Source organism: Labeo rohita, chromosome 21 (assembly GCF_022985175.1).
Source record: "Labeo rohita strain BAU-BD-2019 chromosome 21, IGBB_LRoh.1.0, whole genome shotgun sequence".
Lineage (NCBI taxonomy): Eukaryota > Metazoa > Chordata > Actinopteri > Cypriniformes > Cyprinidae > Labeo > Labeo rohita.
This window is the reverse complement of record NC_066889.1, coordinates 26052538-26073556: the sequence shown is the minus strand read 5'-3', so window position 1 is coordinate 26073556 and position 21019 is coordinate 26052538. Positions and strand designations below refer to the sequence as shown.

The 21019-nt window shown below is 29.1% G+C and overlaps 1 protein-coding gene across 2 annotated transcripts in view; it reads left to right on the top strand.

Moving 5' to 3' along the window:
- The window catches only part of ap3b1a (adaptor related protein complex 3 subunit beta 1a), a 75907-nt gene that overhangs the window by 12932 nt on the left and 41956 nt on the right, over nucleotides 1-21019 (top strand). For both annotated transcript variants that reach the window (XM_051093316.1, XM_051093315.1), the window contains exons 5-19: nucleotides 1149-1309; nucleotides 1393-1459; nucleotides 7792-7974; nucleotides 8325-8474; nucleotides 10527-10624; nucleotides 10717-10771; nucleotides 12561-12632; nucleotides 12731-12793; nucleotides 12975-13107; nucleotides 14827-14936; nucleotides 15018-15194; nucleotides 15272-15458; nucleotides 19920-20050; nucleotides 20203-20347; nucleotides 20422-20581. In XM_051093316.1, coding sequence (XP_050949273.1) covers nucleotides 1149-1309; nucleotides 1393-1459; nucleotides 7792-7974; nucleotides 8325-8474; nucleotides 10527-10624; nucleotides 10717-10771; nucleotides 12561-12632; nucleotides 12731-12793; nucleotides 12975-13107; nucleotides 14827-14936; nucleotides 15018-15194; nucleotides 15272-15458; nucleotides 19920-20050; nucleotides 20203-20347; nucleotides 20422-20581 — 1892 coding nt within the window. The remainder of the gene's footprint in view (nucleotides 1-1148; nucleotides 1310-1392; nucleotides 1460-7791; nucleotides 7975-8324; nucleotides 8475-10526; nucleotides 10625-10716; nucleotides 10772-12560; nucleotides 12633-12730; nucleotides 12794-12974; nucleotides 13108-14826; nucleotides 14937-15017; nucleotides 15195-15271; nucleotides 15459-19919; nucleotides 20051-20202; nucleotides 20348-20421; nucleotides 20582-21019) is intronic.

Genomic DNA, 21019 nt, shown 5'->3' with positions numbered 1-21019 from the left:
ATATAAATATATAAAAAATAATAAAAAAGTTTCTTCTTCTTATTATTATTATTTAGTTTTTTATTTAGTAATTTTTATATTTTTATTTTAACCATTTTTTTCTTATCTTTAATTTAGTTTATTTAGTTTTACTAAGTTTAAAAACAACAAAATGTGATGTATAATTATGAAATGAAGACAACCGTAAATATTAGTATTGTAATTTTAGTTGTAATATAAAATTGTAAAATATTTTTTTAAATAATTCATATTAAATTGTTTTGTTTAAATACGCATTTATTTTAATATATCTATATATTTTTAATATAATATATAGGATAGTAATAGCAATTTTTTATTTAGTAATAACAATAACATTTGTTATTATTATTATTATTATTATTATTATTTAGTTTTTATTTAGTAATTGTTATATTTTTATTTTAACCATTTTTTTTATTTCAGCTTTTTGCCAGATCAACATTTATTTTTTTCATTTAATTCAAGTACTACAACAAACTAAAATCTTATAGTATAAAAACTGTATAAATGTATTAAAATAATAATAATAGTAGTAATAATAATAATAATAATAATAATAATAATAATAATAATAAATTTTAAAAGTGACAAAGTCAAGAAGTTACAGAAATTAAGAATTTATTATTAATATTTTTTAAATCTTCTTTTTCTTCTTCTTCTTATTATCTTTTATTTAGTTTATTTAGTTTTACTTAGTTTAAAAATGATAAAAAGTCATGTATAATTAAGAAATTAAGACAACCATAAATATTAGTATTGTAATTTTACAGTTGTAATAAAATTTTTAAAATAAAATTATCATTTAATAATTTATCTTTATTTTAGTATATCTATAGCAATTTATTAATATATTTTATAGTGTAGTTGTAATAGTAAATTATAAATAGTAAAGTATTATTATTATTCTTTAGACATATTAATGTATGATCACAAATTTTGCTGCCCTACAAACAAGCAGAGCAAACCTTGAATTTTTTTTTAAATCACATTTTAAATGGCAATTTTTTTTTTTTCAGAAAAAAACGCAATTGGATTTCAGCCCAAATCGTGCAGCCTTTGTGCATGAAAGTTTTGCCTGTATATTAGATCAGCACTAACACACGTTTCCATCATTGGTGTGTGTGCAGGATCCCAATCAGCTTATCAGAGCGAGTGCTCTCAGGGTCCTGTCCAGTATCAGAGTTCCCATCATCGTTCCCATCATGATGCTGGCCATCAAAGAAGCATCCACCGACCTTTCACCTTACGTGCGGAAAACCGCCGCTCACGCTATTCAGAAACTCTACAGGTAATGTGCGCATCCACGCAGATGTGGTCATTGAATGTTAATGATTGAGTGTTTTACTGAGGTCTCTGATTGTCTCTGTCCAGTCTGGACCCGGATCAGAAGGAGCATCTGATCGAAGTGATTGAGAAACTCCTGAAAGACAAAAGCACGGTAAAATATCTTGATATTCACACAAACATGAATAGCAACGTCATCCTTTGTCTGTTACCAGCGCTAAATTTCCATCAGAATACTAAAATCATACAAAATGTTACTTGAAATGACGTTTACTGAATATATATATAATTTAAAAAAATTCTATTATGTTTCTATTTTATTTTGTTCGAAAGGTTATTATAGTTAACTAAAATCATAAAAAATGTTACTCAAAATAAATTAAACTGAAATAAAATAAAACAAAAGAATAATTACAAAATGTTTGTTCTTTTTTTTTTTTTTTTTTTTTTTTTTTTTTGTTTGAAATAAAATAAAATAATAAAATAAAATGAAATTTAAAATAATAAATAAAATATTTTTTTCTAATATTATTCTGTTTTTTTAGTTTGTTTGAAAGGTTATTTTAAAATAAATAAAATAAGATATTAAATTGAATTTTATATAAAAAAAAAGCTAGTTGCCACAAGGAGCTAATAAAGTAAAATAAAATACATTTAATACAATAAAATATTAATAAAAAAGTACAATAAAAGTAATGTGATAAAAGACTAGGTTAATAATATTATTTTAAGAATTATTTAAAATAATAATTTAAAAAGAAATCTATTATTTTTCAGTTTTTTAGTTTGTTTGGAAGGTTATTATAGTTATGTATTATAATTAACTAAAATCATTAAAAAATGTTACTTGAAATAAATTAAAAATAAAATAAAATAAAACAATGGCATAAAAGAAAATAAAAGGAAATGGGAAAAGCTAGTTGCTACTAGGAGACAATAAAGTAAATTAAAATAAAGTAAAAAAGTAAAATAAATCTAATATAATAAAATAATAAATTAAAAATAAAAAAGTGAAATAAAAGTGATAAAACACGTTAAAAGACTGTTTTTTGTAAAGTATAAAGTAAATAAATATTTTAAATTAAAAAATAAAATCATTTTACTTCGAAACACTGGTGAGAAATTAAATAAATGCATGGTATGTGTATGTGTATATATATGTATATATGTATATATATATATATATATATATATATATATATATAAATTGATTTATTTATTTATAAATATATATATATTTATTTAAATTAAATTCAATTTTACATTATATTACATTAAATTAAATTAAATTAAATTAAGAAGACATAATAGCTAGTTGCCACAAGCAGCCAATAAAATAAATTAAAAGTTCTAAAGTAAAATAAAATTAATAAAATAAAATAATAAATTACAAGTTCTAAAGTAAAATAAAAGTAATACAATAAAATTATTAAATTAAATAAAAGAAAATAATTTCATTCTGCTTCTAAACACTGTTGATAAATTAAATGCATGGGATTATTTTTTAATCTAAAATATTACAAAACTTTTATTTAGATTACACAGCTTTAGCAGAGTGAAATTGACAGGTTTTTACAATCTAACCAGCTATAAAAAAGCTGTTTTGACACAATAGGCATTATAAATAAAAAAAAAAAAAGCTGAATTTAGTGAAACTAATCAAGTTTAATGTCTAGTTCAACATTATCTTAAATTTACAGCATACAACCACCAGATGGCGTAACAACACTACATTCATTTCTGTCTCGCTTCCTTTTATCCCTTTTCCCCTCTCTATCTAAAACACTTCTGGCAGTAAAACAAACACTTTCCGACCTCAGAACATTTCCACCAGGGCCTTGGACAAAGTCTCAGCGACACATTATCTTAAAACACATCCGCTGGACTCGCTCGTTGCCTCCGGCCTCAAATCTGAGTTATGTTTGTAGGGTTTCAACTCGCGTTGTCATGTTTTTTAGCGCTGTCCTCATAGGCTTTTAGCACAGAGCTGTATTTCACCTGTAGAGCTTCCCGAATATGCGCTGGAAATGTTTATTGTGACATAATAGACATCTCTACGAGCTGCTAAAGGAAGCTCGCCCGGGATGCGTCGGCGTTGATGAAATATGAGCGCGCGCGTGTGTCTTCGGTCTGACCGGCAGGCACAGCATCAATCACAGGCGCGTCGTTCCAGCGTCTCTCTCTATCTCTCCTCGCTCGCTGATGACCCAGCATTCCCTGTTTCCTCTCCCGTCAGTGCGGCCCGGCCTTAATTAGAATTCATGACAAAATGGATCCAGGGAAACGTCCTGTACCCTTCATAATTTTACAGGAAATTTATTGTTATTAGAGGAACCATTTGCTTAGTGTGATTTTTCCATTAAGGTCTTGTCAAGCAGCAGAGATAGCAGAGCTTTGTTGATGAGGTGTGTGTAAGTAAGAGCTTTGTTGATGGTGGATGGAGTTTACCTTGGCGCTCTTGTTGGGTAATATGGGAACTGAAAGATGGGGAGATGCTAGCTAAAGATGAACGGTAAAAAATAAACCAAGAAATATGAGAGTAAACAAAAGAAATTAAGATTTTTGACTGACTTTCATTTTCCATAAACTTTTATATGTAATTTGGATTACGCACATTTTAGGTAATGTAGTCTGACTACTTTTAGATTACTTTTAGGTTACTTTTGACCTAACCCCTTTATCATAGACTTGAAGAATGGGTTTATTGTGTACAATTTATTTTATTTTGTTTTCTTTTGTTCTCTTTTTTATTATATTATATTATATTATATTAATGTATCTTGATATACAGTATATTAACATTTTACAGTAATGGGAAGAATAATTAAAAATGAAAATAAATTACAAATAAAATATAAAAGTATGGTACTCGATATATATCCTTCCTTACATTATTATTTTTTTTTATTTGTAATTCTTGTTCCCAGTATCTATAGCGATATATATACAATATTACAAATAAAAATAAATTACTAATATATAAAAATTAATGACTAATAAAATAATTAAATAATTAAAATATAAATGATATATGTATAAGTAAATAAATAAAGAAACAAAATACACACAATACTGGGAACAAGAGTTACAAATAAAAATAAATAATTTAATAATTAAAATACATATAAATTAAATAAATAGATATATAATATAGTAGATAAATAAATATAAATAAATACTTAATTGATTTAAAAATACACATGCGCACACACACACAGATGGTATGAGGAACAAGAGTTACAAATAAAAATAAATGACTAATAAAAAAATTTAAATGTATAAAAATTAAATACTGTAAGTAAACAAAGAAATTTATTGATTTAAATATATATACATACGCACATGGTGCTGGGAACAAGAATTACAAATAAAAATAAATTACAAATAAAATAAATAATTAAAATGCATTTAAATTAAATATGTATAAATAAATAAATAAAATATACACATATACGCACACAAACAGTGCAGGGAACAAGAGTTACAAATAAAAATAAATTACTAATAAAATAATAAAATATTTATAAATATATAGTATATATTTTATATAAATATAATATATAAATATATATAAATTAAATATGTGTAAGTAAAATAATTGAAAAAAAACCCCCACGGTACTAGGAACAAGAATTACAAATAAAATAATTAATTAAAATATATAAAAATTAAGTGTGTGTGTGTGTCTGAATATATTTATTTATTTATTTATAGACCCACAAAATACATTAAAATCTATAAAAAATTATATTCTGTATAAACATTTTTGTGTATAGTTTGTGTTTGCGTGTCTGTGTATATATATTTATAAATGTTTATTTATTTATACACAAACACACACATATTTAATTCATATTATACATATATATATATATATATATATATATATGTATGTATATAATTTTTTTTTTTTTTTATCAAAGTATATATCATATATACATTTTATTTTCAACTATTTTTATTAGAACAACTCAACAAGCCAAACTCTCGTCACTGGTGTTGTAATAATAAATGTTGCAAAATATTAATTCATGGCTGCTGCCCGATGTGGCAAAAAGTTTATTTTGCACCCTTTTTGCAAAAGTTTAAGTGATCGGTTACGTGTAATTTCCTTCCTCAGAGTTGGAACTGAAGTCACATGATGATGAATGAAGCACCTGACCTGCACAAACTCTCTCTCTGTGTGTGTTGTTTTTACACACTCTCTCTCATATACTGTAGTTCATTAGTCTAAAGTGAGAGTGGTGTGTTATATTAGCTCGGTGGGAAGCAGAACAGGTTGTCATCTTCCAAGCATCTGTTTGTTTTGAGACCACACTGAGGTTTGTAATTACGACGCATATATAACCTAATCAGCTTAATTTGCAATTATGAACCTCCAGCACAACTTTAGGGTTGCTGCAGGAGAAGCGGGTGAGTGATAATTGCACAGAAGCTGTGGAGGTGTGTGTGTGTGCAGCATGTGTTTGTGTGTGGCTGTGGAGTTTTATAACTTCAGACACACTGTCATAGTAAATGTGTACAGATGCTTTTTGTTCTTCTTTTCATGTGTGTGCAAATGCAATATATATTTATAGCAAGGTTCAGTTAGGTAGAATTACAATACATTACTAGCCAGTATTTACACCAACACTCTCCACATGAGTACCAAACCATAAAACAAATAGATAGATAGATAGATAGATGGATAGACAGATAGATAGATTAATTGATTGATTGATTCTTGGTTTTGCTTTTCTTTAGTTTAAAATTTTGTTTGTTTATAAACAGTTATTTGTGTTTAAATGAGATAAATCAATTAAATTTAAATATAATGTTTTTCTAATTATCTCTAATGGATTGTTTGAATAACTGGTTTGTTGATTTGTCGCTCAGGTGCACAAATATTTTTGGATAGTTTGGGTTTTTTCCCTTTAATACTCTTAAGTTACCGTTTGTAGAAACTCAAAATTGTGCAAATTGTGATTAATTTTTCAGACCAGTACTAATTATTGAAACAGAAATATTGAAAATTAAATTAATTAACTCCACAATAATCCAATCGCCCAGAGTCATTTATTTAGTTGATACCATATTATCACTGTTACATATATATATGCACTTTAATATTTTTTAATATGTTTTAATTAAATTGGAATAATGTTTTTAATTGTTTTAATATATTTGGAATTTTTTAAATATTTGTATTTTATTTGACTATATATATATATATATATATATAAATGTAAACATTTTAAAATAAGTTATTATTAATTAACAAGTAATATATTTTAATTATTGATAATTAATAAACATATTATTATATTATATTTTGAAATGAAAAATACTGATATAATAATAATAATAATAATATTATTATTATTATTATTATTATTATTATTATTTTGCTGTATCACTATTTACAATTGCAAAATGTAATTGTAAATGTTTTTATTATGACAGATTTGTACCAGGAATATTATCCAAAAATATTCCTTTAAACAGAAACGGATGGCAGTGAATACATATATATATATATATATATATATATATATATATATATATATATATATATATGTATATATGTATATATGTATATATGTATATATATATATATATATATATATATATATATATATATATATATATATGTATATATGTATATGTATATATATGTATATATATATATATATATATATATATATATATATATATATATATGTATATATATATATATATGTATATATGTATATATATATATATATATATATATATATATATATAGTTATCTATAATAATTTAATATTATATATTGATATTTAGTATAAATTAATATAGATTTTATTTTTTATATTTTTTTTTATTTTACTGTTAATTCATGATTATATATGAATTCATATATATAATATATATATAATATATATATATATATATATATATATAAAATGTAAACCTTTTAAAATAATTTATTATTAATTAATAAATAATATATTTTAATTATTAATCATTAATAAACAAATATTGTATTGCCTTTTGAAATGAAAAATAGTGACATAATATAATAATAATAATAACTGTTATTATTATTATTCTTTATTGTTATTGTTATGGTTATTATTGGTATTGTTGTTATTATTATCATTTTGATGTATCAATATATAATATCAATATCAATTATTTATAATAATTGAATGTAATATATTAATATTTAGCATAAATTAATATAGATTTTTATTTTACTTTTAACTCATGATTGATAGATAGTTTAAAACGGCCTTTAATTTTAGCTCATAATTATTTGATTGACACCCCTGGAATGTGTGCCAACCAATCAAAATCAAGAATTCTAAATTTTATTTTACTAGTGTACCTCATAGTGAAAGAACCACTTCAAAGTGATGTATAATTTAGGGATGCACTGAAATAAAAATTCTGGGACAAAACCGAAAACCGAAAATTCTGTATGCATATGTAAATCATATGTCTTTTTTTTGTGTGTGTGTGTAGCTGGTTGCTGGCAGTGTGGTGATGGCGTTTGAGGAGGTCTGTCCCGACCGGATCGACCTGATCCATAAGAACTATCGCAAGCTGTGTAACCTGCTGGTGGACGTGGAGGAGTGGGGTCAGGTGGTCATCATACACATGCTGACACGCTACGCCAGGACGCAGTTTGTCAGCCCGTGGAGAGAGGTGAGCTGCTGTCTAAGCACAAACTGTTCAATTATCATTTGACATATTTTTAAAGCTCAGCTTATCAAGATTAGCGGAACATAAAATTGCTGTTTGAAATTGACTGATCTGAATTTGATTTTGTTTTCTTTTTCAATGCTAGCATTGAGGGTTTCAGGTAGGAAGGAGGGATGGAAAGGACTAAATGCTGTAACTCTGATTGATGTTATGTAGACTGTAGTGATGGTTGTTTCAGAAGAGAAAGAAAGTTTTTCTTCTCTTGGTCCTTTCAATCATTTTTGGTTTGGAGTTGGTTTAATGACCTCTGGATTTTTGATATTTGTATTAATTAGTTGTGTGTGTGATTGTAGGATGCTGTGTTTGATGAAAACAGTGAGAAAGCATTTTATGATTCGGAGGAGGAGAAGAGAGTGGACCAGTCCAAACTGTACATCATGGATCCAGACCACAGACTCCTGCTCAGAAACACTAAACCACTGTTACAAAGCAGAAACACTGCAGTGAGTACACACACACACCTCTCTGTTTCTGTTTAAATAAATATTATTGAATAATATTAATTTTTATTATTATTATTATTATTATTATAGCAACATTTCTATTATTTGTCAATATTTATATATATATATATATATATATATAAACTTAATAAAATTATTTTTTATTAGTTGTTAAAATTAGTAGTTTGAGCATTTATATAATAAATACTAGTTTAGCAAATATTAATAAAGCGCCATGTATAAATTGAATTTTCCAAACAATTATATTATTATATTAAATCTTTTTGGACTTATTATTATTATATTAACATATTTATTATTTTTTTTAATAATAAAAATATTTATTATGTATTATTTAAAATAATATTGTTGATACAAATATATGAATCAATTACTTTCAATATAGTTTTGAGCATTTATATAACACATACATGTACAGCAAATACTATTAAAGTGGCATGTATAATAAGTAATAAACATTTTGAAAATGTTTTTTTTTATTATTGTTGTATCAATATTAGTAAAAAATAATAATAATAATAATAATAATAATAATAATAATAATAAATAATAAATAATAATAAATTGAAATTCCCAAACAATTATATTAAATATTTTAGACTTGAAATAATAATAATAATAATAATAATTGTTTATTATTGTTATAATTATTATAGCATTTTTTATGCCAAAAGTTATAGTAATATGTTTATTATTTATTATTTAAATTAATAAAATTATTTCAAGTGTTTTACATTATTACTATTACTATTATAATTATAATAATAATAATTATTATTATTATTATTATTATTATTATTAATGCAAATATAATAATCTGTTACATTTAATATCATTTATATAATAAATACTAGTATTATTAATAGTATATTATTAAAGCAGCATGAATAATCAATAATAAATATTTTTCCATTTTAAAATGATGTTTTATATTGTATTGTTGTATCAAAATAAATAAATAAATAATATTTCCAAACGCTTATATTGTCATTAACTCTTTTTGGACTTTAATTATTAATATTATTATTATTATTATTACTGTTGTTGTTATTAATAAGACCTAAATCTATTACATTTAATATAGTTTAATTATTAAGTATTAAGATTTTTTTTAAAAAACTTTGTCAATCATTGCTGGTTTCATTCCTGTATTTACGGTTTGAGGTAATTTGAAGCGTGTTCAGCTGATAGTTACATCCCTTCTTCTTTATTAATTCATATTTAACAAACTCTCATTTCCACACACATCTGCACTCTCCAGTTCTCTTTCTCCCTCTCTCATGCTCGTTTCTGTTCAACTCTGAGCAATAGCGAAGGCCTTCAGGACGCACCTGAGTGTGTGTGTTTTGTGTCTAAGTGCGAGTGTGTGCGTGTTTGTACATCAGAATATTAGCGGCATCAAGGCTGTATCAAACTCAACTCCATCACGTTACACACACTCAGCCTTAGAAATGTGCTCAGAAAACGTTATTCCCTCCTACATCACACACACAGAGTGACTCGAGTGCTCCATCACCCTGGAAGCTCAAGGTCTGTGTGTATGTGTGTTTTTTCTAGTGTGTGTGTGTGTGTGATATGTTTTGATTAAAACTTGTCCTGCTTTGTTCTACACTCAGTCTGCACTCTGTCTTTATCAGCTCTCTCTCTCCCTCTCTCTCTGCTGGTTTAGCGGTTGATGTGTTGAAGTCTGCTGTCCTGTTCGTATATTGGGGTCAAAGTAATTTGGGAAAGACAAAATCATTACATACATTGAAGGCTTCCTAATCTATCACCATCTATCTCTTTTTCAACCTCGTTCAAACCCTCCTCTTCCTCTTTCCCTCACTTCACATGTCTTTGGGACTCTCTACCACGTCTTCCATTAATCTGTCTCTCTTTCATGAGCTACTTTTTATGTCCACCATCTTTTACTCACCTTTCTCTGTTTTTATAAAAACACAACATGGAAAAGGCATTGTTATTCTTTTAAGTACCTTAGATTTAGCATTTAAAGTCTCTTCATTTATAATGTTAATCATCTCTCTTTGTCAGGTTGTGATGGCAGTATCTCAGCTGTACTGGCATTTGGCCCCTAAACATGAACTTAGCATCATCACCAAGTCCCTGGTGAGGCTCTTGAGGAGCCACAGGTAACGCATACACACTATAAGAGAAATGAGATAGAGATGATATCAAGATCTAATCTAATTCCTGTTTATGGTTTCACTCTCTGCTCTTTTAGGGAAGTTCAGTACATCGTGTTGCAAAACATCGCCACCATGTCCATTCAGAGGAAGGTACAGACTCATGAAACTTTCATTTTGCGGTTCTTATGAAATCTGTAGCACATTATGAACGATGTTAATTATTTAGAATCAGTTAGGCCTAAATGTGTTAGTCTATTTCAGGTGCTTTATCTGAGGTAAAATCAGAGGAAGGCATCGAGAAATCATGAAGTAAACTATGTAGTAAATTTTGAGGTTAGATCTGAGGTAAACACTGAGGCAAAATCGAGGTAGGCCTCATTTTTGATAGAAATCATGAGGTAAAATATGGAGTAAATTTCAAGGTTAGATCTGAGTTAAACACTGAGGCAAAATCGAAGTAGACCTCATTTTTGAGAGGAATCATGAGGTAAAATATGGAGTAAATTTCAAGGTTAGATCTGAGGTAAAATAAGAGGTAGTCCTCAATTTTAAGGGGAAAACATGAGGTAATATATAAAGTTAATTGCATGGTAAGATCTGAGGTAAATAATGAGGTGAAATTATGAGGTAAATATTGCCATATTGTCTGAGGTAAAATCAGAGGTAGTCCTCAATTCTGAGGGAAATCATAAGGTAAAATATGAAGTAAATTTTATAGTAAGTTCCGTGGTTTAGAGGTAGTCCTCATTTCTGAGGTAAAATATGAAGGTAAATGAGGTAAAATATGAAGTAAATCTTGAGGTAAGATCTGAGGTAAACAATGAGGTAAAATCAGAGGTAGTGCTCAATTTAGAGAGACATAATGAGGTAAAATATGAAGTAAATATCGGAATATTGTCTGAGGTAAAATCAGAGGTAGACCTCAATTCTAGGAGAAATCATTAGGTAAATATGATGTAAATCTTACCTTAGGTTTTGAGGTAAAAATCTGAGGTAGACCTCAGTTCTTAGGGAAATCATGAGGCAAAATATGAAGTAAATATTACAGTATTTTCTGAGGTAAAATCAGAGGTAGTCCTCAATTTTGAGGGAAATCATGAGGCAAAATATGAAGTAAATTTTACAGTAAGTTGTGAGGTAGAATCAGAGTTAGTCCTCAATTCTGAGGAAAATCATGAGGTAAAATATGAAGTAAATTGCAAGGTAAGATCTGAGGTGAACACTGAGGTGAAATCAGAGGCAGCCCTCAATTCTGAGGGAAATCGTGAGCTAAAATATAAATGAAACCTGCGAGGTAAGATCCCAGGTAAACTCTGAGGTAAAAACAGAGTTAGTTCTCAATTCTGAGGGAATGAGGTAAAATACAAATAAAATAAATAAATATATAAAATTTCAATGTAAGATCTGAGGTAAACAATGAGATTAAATCAGAGGTAGCCCTCAATTCTGGGAGAAATAAGTAGGTAAAATATGAAGTAAATCTTACGGTAAGTTTTGAGGTAAAATCAGAGGTAGCCCTCAATTCTGAGGGAAATCATGAGGTAAGTAAATTGCAAGGTAAGATCTGAGGTAGTCATTGAGGTAAAATTGAAGGCTTTAATTATGTTTCAAGTGAACTGAGGGTGATATCTGATAAAATATCTAATGTATCTTTTGAGGTGAACACAGTTAAAATCTGAGGTAGGCCTAAGTTAAGGCTCAAATGAACTGAGGTAGTGTCTGAGGAAAACCTTGAGGTAAAATCTGAGGTATCAGTTAAAGTAAGCACTCAACTGATGCCTAAATTTGACCTGAATGTCTGAGGAAAATCTTTAAGTAAATGAATGTAATCTAAGGTAAATATTAAGAGTAAACTCTGAGTACAATATGTGTACATTTTTTGAGGTAAACTCAGAAATTATTAGGGTAAATCAAATCAATGTCTATGTTGTTTTTTTAGGGGATGTTTGAGCCCTTCATGAAGAGCTTCTATGTGAGGTCCACAGATGCCACACACATCAAAACACTCAAGGTAAAACGTTGATTTACCTTCATGTGTCACATCTGCTGGTTTGCTGATGTTTTGTGGCTTATCTAAAGTGTTTTTTTGCCTCTGTTTAAATCCTTCAGCTGGAGATTTTGACCAACCTGGCTAATGAAGCAAACATCTCCACCATACTAAGAGAATTCCAGGTAAAGTTTTATATATTACACTGAATCTGAGGGGAGAAAATTGAATCTTAAGATGAAATCTGAGGTAAATACTGTGATTTGAATATTCATAAATTTCTAAAAATCCTGTCTGTGTAAGCTCGCTAGGTTTAGAAACACAGCTGAGGAATAGCAGTTTTAAGCAGCTCTATGTGTGTTCCAGACATATGTGAAGAGTCAGGATAAGGCGTTTGCAGCGGCCACCATCCAGGCCATCGGCCGTTGTGCCACTAACATCTCTGAAGTGACTGACACCTGCCTCAACGGCCTGGTCCTGCTGCTGTCCAACAGAGACGGTAATAATACACTAACCTCACTGGAGCCTTTTGGTTTTGAAGTTATTGTTCAGTCATTATCAGCAGTGCTTCTGGTTGCCTCCAGATGGCAATATGATGAAGTTCATTGTCTTGCAGTGTAAAGACAAAAGTGACGATAAAGACAGAGTCATTATCACCATGCAAATATGAATATTCTTCTACAAATTACATAGATTGCGTAATAATTCATAAAACTCCTTGAACATATTTTGAACTTTAAACAGTAGGATGTTATGATATATATACACTGTACACACTACCAGTCATTTTTAATGTTTTTTTAAAGAAGTCTCTTCTGCTCACCAAGCGTCAGTTTATTTGATCCAAAGTCCAGCAAAAACAGTAACATTTTGAAATATTTTTACTATTTAAAATAACTGTTTTCTATTTGAATATATTTTAAAATGTAATTTATTCCTGTGATTTCAGAGCTGAATTTTTAGCATCATTACTCCAGTCACATGATCCTTTAGAAATCATTCTAATATTCGGATTTTCCGCTCATGTATTATTATGATGTTGAAAACAGCTGAGTAGAATTTTTTTCAGGTTTCCTTGAATAGAAAGTTCACAAGAACAGCATTTTCTGAAATAGAAATTTTTTGTAACATTATAAATGTCTTTATCATCACCTTTGATCAATTTAAAGTATCCTTGCTAAATAAAAGTTTTAATTTCTATTAATTTCTTTTCTTTTTATTTTAAATGTAAGCTTGGTGAACAGAAAATAATTCTTTAAAAACTTTAAAAATCTTACTGTTCAACTTTTGACTGGTAGTGTTTGTGTGTGTGTGTGTGTGTGTGTGTGTGTATGTATGTATGTATGTATGTATGTATGTATGTATGTATGTATGTATATATATATATATATATATATATATATATAATAAGATATGATATGATTTAGGCCAAAATTAAAATATAACTTTTTCATAATTTTATTGAAAGAGGAAGAGAAACATATTACAAAACATTCTAATAGAAAGTCAGTTTTTAAATATGAAACAACAACATATTTAGAAAATATCCTGAAAATAGAAAATTTTAGAATTTTTATCATACATTAAATTAAAAGGTTCTATGTAATTGTTATTATTACTTTTGTTATTAGCATTATTTTAATTATGTATGTATATTTTTGTATGTTGATTGTTTTTAATAGGCAAAATTATTAAATTATTATAAAAAATGTATTGAAATTATATCATAAGCATACGTATTTTTTAAATACTGATTATTTTGCTATGAATTTAGCTATTTGCTGCTCTAATGGCATGAAATCCTAAAAAATAAATGAACATAATTAAATATAAATCTTAAATATATGTGTATTTCTATACAAGGGTAACTGCATTACATTTAACATACAAATTGCATAAAATGTACAACTGATAAAAGTAGGAAACACAAAAAAATGATCAACTGCATTTACCTATAAAAATGGATCACAGGGTCTTGATTCGTCTGAATCACCTGAATGAATCAGTTCACTAAAATGACTCACTAAAGCTACATATAAGAAAAGACATTAAATATAGAATTGTGTGTATTAATTCCTCACCTCAAACTGCTTAAAATCTAGTTAAACTGCTGCTTAGGTGCTTCTCAACACTGGTTACTACAGTTAGTTATTGTTAACACAGTGAAGACATACAGTGCATTGGCTTATCAATGTATTTATGTTTTTTCTTTTTGTAGAGACTGTTGTTGCAGAAAGCGTCGTAGTCATCAAGAAACTTCTGCAGACTCAGCCGTCACAGCACAGTGACATCATCAAACACATGGCCAAACTCTTCGACAACATCACTGTGAGCATCGAGTGCAATATTACACAACGGTAACGATATAGAGTGCAACTACAGTCTGATTCATATAATTTGCTTCTTTAGGTCCCAATGGCAAGAGCCAGCATCTTGTGGCTGATGGGTGAATACTGTGAACACGTGCCTAAAATCGCCCCTGACGTGCTGCGAAAGATGGCCAAGTCCTTCACCAACGAGGAGGACATTGTCAAACTTCAGACAGTCAACCTTGCTGCCAAACTGTACCTGACTAACTCCAAACAGGTAAAATCAAATCACACTTTGAGTGGGTGGGGGTGTGTTTCGGCTGTGTTTTATATAACTTTTTTCCTCTTATACAGACTAAATTGCTGACTCAGTACATTCTGAACTTGGGCAAGTATGATCAGAACTATGACATCAGAGACCGAACGCGCTTCATTCGTCAGCTGATTGTCCCAAACGAGAAGAGCGGAGCTCTGAGCAAATATGCTCGCCGCATCCTGATGGCGCCCAAACCGGCTCCTGTCCTGCAGTCTGCCTTCAAAGGTAACAACCTTGAAAAGTCATAAAGAGTCATTTACATTTTGTTTATTGAGTATATATACTTTTTTTTTTTAATTAAGTACTGTATTAAAAATGAATTAAACTGTAAAGTATGTAGGTTTTCAGGCCTGGAAATGTGTTTAAAAATAATTTAAATTTCATTAGAGAATAAAAAATATTTGGATTTAGGTAGTAAAAAAAACTAGTAAAATATTTTATTGGCCAGAAATTACTTTTAGTTGTTTCAGACTTTGTAAAATGAAATAGATCAATTAATGTAACTGCAAATAATATAGATTTTCAGGTCTACGAAAGTCATATAGTGTCAGTTTAAATTTCTGTAGTGAATATAATTTTTGTAGTTAAATATTAACATTTCAGAAGAATATTTAAACAGCTAGAAATTGTTTTTGTTATTGCAATCTCTCTGAGATACTTTTTAAAAATTGAATAAAACTGCAAACAGTATTTTTTTTTTTCAAGAGTCTAAATTTCTGTAGTAAACACATTGTGTAAAAAAATTTTTTTTGATGCAAAATGATTTTTAAAAATAATAAATAATAAATATATTATGTATTTTACACAATTTTATTATATATTTATTATAAAATATGTCACATTTATTTAAAAATAAACAAAATAAATAATTTGTTTTTTAGGCCTGGGAAAGGGGAAAAATTATATATATATATATATTACTTATTTTGTTTAAATTTGTTTAAATAAATGTAACATATTTTATAATAAATGTATATATTAGTTAACTACCTTAGTAGTTTTTCTTTTCACAGTCTCTGTGAAAATGATTTGTAAAAATTAATTTAAAAAACTAATGAAAATTCATGAAAAGTAATGTAGGTTTACAAGCCTACAAAAGTCATGAGTCAAATAAATTTCTCAGGTGTTTTTTAATTTTAAATGGAAGTTAAATAATACAATATATTCTGCAAAAGAAAATGTAGTGTTTCATATCCGGATAAGTTATAAAGAGTAATTTAAGTATCTGTAGTGTACATCCTTTATAATATGATATAATATCAATACACATAATTTTTAAGTCATGGAAATTCAGTGGTCATAAGTGATGCCTGAAACCATTCTGTGCAAGAGTCGAACCTACCACCTTTCAGTTCCCACCACAGATCTGTAACCTCTAGCCTTTATTTAAAGCTTTGTTGCATGATGGAAGCAGTTAACAAAAATCCAAAGCAGTCAGTTCACCATCATGCTCCGATTCTAAACGCCACAACCACATCTCTACGAACTCAAGAGTTCTGCTGACATCGATTTCTCTCACTTCTCTCTTATTTCATCACATCATTCCATTCCAGCAGGGCTTCAGAACTGAAACACACAACACTGTCATGGGAATTCATCCCCGCGGGCCATGACAGCAGCGCTAACCCGTAAACATCAATACAGCACGCAGAAATACTCCACAACCTATTCTATCAAACGGCACACGGTTATTTTTTCCCAGCTTTTTTTTCTGCATTAACCGAGTGGATTTGTAGGCTACGCCTTCTGTTCCTCCCACGCGGAATTGAATTGTTGGATTCGGCGTAATTTGATAACAGACAGTCGAATCTGGGCGTCCCGTCCGGCCCGCGCACGCCCACACATCGATATACTACTACCTCCTGTACGTTTACGTGCTTCACCTGCAATTAAGCGGCAGTAATTACGCTCACGAGCAGGAAAAGGGTGTTACTCATTTGCTCCTGTAGATACACGGATGGACGGATGGATGGATTCAGGTTTAGCGCAAAGGATGCGCTCTGTGTGATTGATGCCGGCTGTCGCTGGGGGTAATTTTTGTTGTGCTGAGTATCGTTCTCGGTGCTTGCTAAAGCGTGTCCCGCTCTTAATAGGAGGTAATAAAGTTTGTAAGGGCTGATTATGCTTCTCTGTGATGAAACTTGAAGCGACACGTCTTTGTGTGTTTTTTTTAAGTCATGTATAGATGCCGGTTCTGACATATGATTTGGGCGAATTGTCATGGTTTAGCTGAAAAACTACATTCATAATGTGCTGATATAAAATCTGTGCTCTAATTTGTTTTAATACAATGATTACATGATTCTACTATAGATTAAAATAAATTAGCATACTAAAACATACACCCATTAGTCTTTATTTCATTAATGCGGCATATACTTACCCTATAACATTTGCGAGATATTTAACTGCTGCTGTCATTTTTAATATTGGTGGTTTGGATGCACTGCGTTCGGCTGCGTTTTTCGCTCATGTTTATATTCTGCAGAGCCACAGTGATTATGCGTTCATATACCTTGGTTATTACGGGACTCACCCGGCGTATTGTGAGAAGGGCACACGGGCAGACCTGAATGCCGTGGCATTTCTGCCAGTTTAATGTCAATTATCCAGCAGGTCTTTTGAAGGCCTGTGCAGACACGTATTGCTTTTTTGTTTATTATGACAAAGAAGTACAGTAATATCCAAAGTTGGAGGCATAAAGTGGAAGATCTTAGTTTATTAGTCTTGCATAGCAGAAGTTTTGACTGTCTGCTTGTTCAACACACTAAAGTTTGTTTTCCAACTTTTTTATGCCACATTTATGATGAAGAGTAGATTACAGTAGATTTAACTTTATTCTCATATACACACACAATCTACTATATAATATTTAGAATTACACTACCAAAATGTCAAAATGTTTTTAAAGAAGTCTCATCTGCTCACAAAGCCTGCAATTATTTGATCTCAAATACAGCAAAATCAGTAATATTGTTAAATATTTTTACTATTTAAAATAACTGTTTTCTATTTGAATAAATTTATATAGTGTATATAGTTACATTATAAATGTAATTTATTCCTTTGATGCAAAGTCGAATTTTCAGCATCATTACTCCAGTCTTCAGTGTCACATGATTCTTCAGAAATCATTCTAATATGCTGATTTGCTGTTCAAGAAACATTATTATTATCAATATTTAAAACAGCTGATTTTTTTCAGGATTCTTTGATGAATAGAAAGATCCAAAGATCAGCATTTATTTGAAATAAAAAAGCTTTGAAAAGAAATTATAGAAATTAATGCTTTTATTTAGCAAGGATGCGTTAAATTGATCAGAAATGATGATAAAGACATTTATAATGTTGCAAAAGATTTTTATTTCAGATAAATGCTGTTCTTCTAAACTTTCTATTCTTTAAAGAAACCTGAAAAAATCTACTCAGCTGTTTTCAACATAATAATAATAATAATACATTTTTTGAGCAGCAAATCAGAATATTAGAATGATTTTTGAAGGATCATGTGATTGGAGTAATGATGCTAAAAATTCAGTTTGAAATCACAGGAATAAATTACATTTTAAAATATATTCAAATAGAAAGCAGTTATTTTAAATAGTAAAAAAATCTAAATTGTACTGTTTTAGGCTTGGTAAGCAGAAGAGACTTCTTTAAAAAACATAAAAAATCTTACTGTTTAGAAACTTTTGACTGGTAGTGTATATCCATGATTATATCCATAATTAATATAATATTAAATGTTATACTTAATATTGTTGTATTAATACTCTAATTAAAATGAAAAATAAAAGAAAATATTAAAATTGTTTCATATTATCTGGAAAATATTTACTAAATATTTAAGTTGATTTTTCTGTTTTTAGAATATAATAACTTGTGATTTAATTTTAATGATACCAGTGAATTTAGAAAGCGTAATCAAATGTAAATTTTCAGTTTTCTTTTTTTATTTTGCATTTCTAAATTATTTTCTATTGTATGTATTTACTTGGACTTTATAATTTTTGAATTACCTTTACTGACAAGTTTTACCAATAAACTAATGTTTCTGTTAGCGTATGACCAGAGGTGTTGCTTTGATATAAAACCTTAAAGGGATAGTTAATCCGAAAATTAAAATTCTGTCATTAATTACTCACTCTCATGTTGCTCAAAACCCGTAATCTTCAGAACACAAATCAAGATATTTTTGATGAAATCTGAGAGCTTTCTGACGCTGCATAGACAGCACGTTCAAGGCCCGGAAAGGTAGAAAGGACATTGTTAAAATAGTCCATGTGACATCAGTGGTTCAACCGTAATGTTATGAAGATACAAGAATACTTTCTGTGTGCAAAGAAAACAAAAATAACAACTTTATTTAACAATTTCTTCTCTTCCGTGTCAGTCTACACCATGTGTTCACGAGTACCACGATGCATGCCTTGAACGTGGTAGTTGTGTTGCTGTCTATGCAATGTCAGAAAGCTTTTCAGATTTCATCAAAAATATCTTAATTTGTGTTGTGAAGATGAAAGGTCTTACGGGTTAGGAACGACATGAGGGTGAGTAATTAATGACAGAATTTTCATTTTTGGGTGAACTATCCCTTTAAAGGTTTCCAGCTGCTGACACTGCACAGTATTTAACATAAACAGATATTAACTTATCTATTTCTCGCTTCTTTTGTCCATTTTTCAGATCGAGACCGGTTTCAGCTTGGCACGCTCTCTCATACACTCAATTCTCAGGCCAGTGGATACCTGGAGCTTTCTGATTGGCCGGCTGTTGCTCCTGACCAATCAGTGAGAAATGTGGAGGTAGTAGAACCGGTAAGACTCCCTTTTAATTTTTTTTTAAAATAATGTCTTATTATATCTATATAATTAAAGGGCCTCAAAATTCAGTTAATTCATAGTGCAATGATGTTACCAAGTCTCAAATTATTATGACCTCATTTCCTGTTCGCATGTGACTGGGGCAGGTCAAAGAAGCTGGAGCACCAGCACTTGGTGAATCCAAACCTGCCAAATCAGATGAGAAGTTCTACTCTGATTCTGAGGAGGAAGAGGAGGAGGAGGAGGAAGAGGGAAGCAGTAGTGAAGACAGCAGTAGCAGCAGCAGTGAAGGTAAAACATAAGATTTTAAGAGGATGTTTTTGCTCATTTGAGGCTTGTCTTAACATGTTTTTGTGTGCATGTAGAATCAGAAAGTGAATCTGAGAGTGAGGAGAACAGCGATGATTCAAACAAGAGCAGCTCCAGCCAATCAGAGAAGAGCTCAAGTGAATCCGACTCAGAAAAGAAGAAGAAAACTCTAAAAAACAAAAAACTACAACAACAGAAACCGGACAGCAAAGACAGGTACTGGTCGCACTCAGTGTAAATGACCTCATTTAAATGAACCAATCATGAACTTGCTCTGTATTCCAATGGCCAATCACATTCATCCTTTCTAAATAAATTCCCAGCTGTTTTCAAAATTGTATTTAAGACATATAGCAGAATATAAAAATAGTTAAGTAAGATTTAAAAAAAAAAAAAAAAAAAAAAAAAAACCATTTTTTTATTTAGCAAGCATGCATTCAATTGATCAAAAGTGACAATAAAGGCTTTTAAAAAATGTTAAAATGATGACTGGAGTAAGGATGCTGAAAATTCAGCCTTGCATCGTAGGAATAAATTACATTTTAAAATATATTTAAATAGAAACCACTTGAATTGTAATAATATTTCACAACATTATAGTTTTTTCTGTATAGTTAGATCAAATAAATGCAGCCTTGCTTAGCATAAGAGACT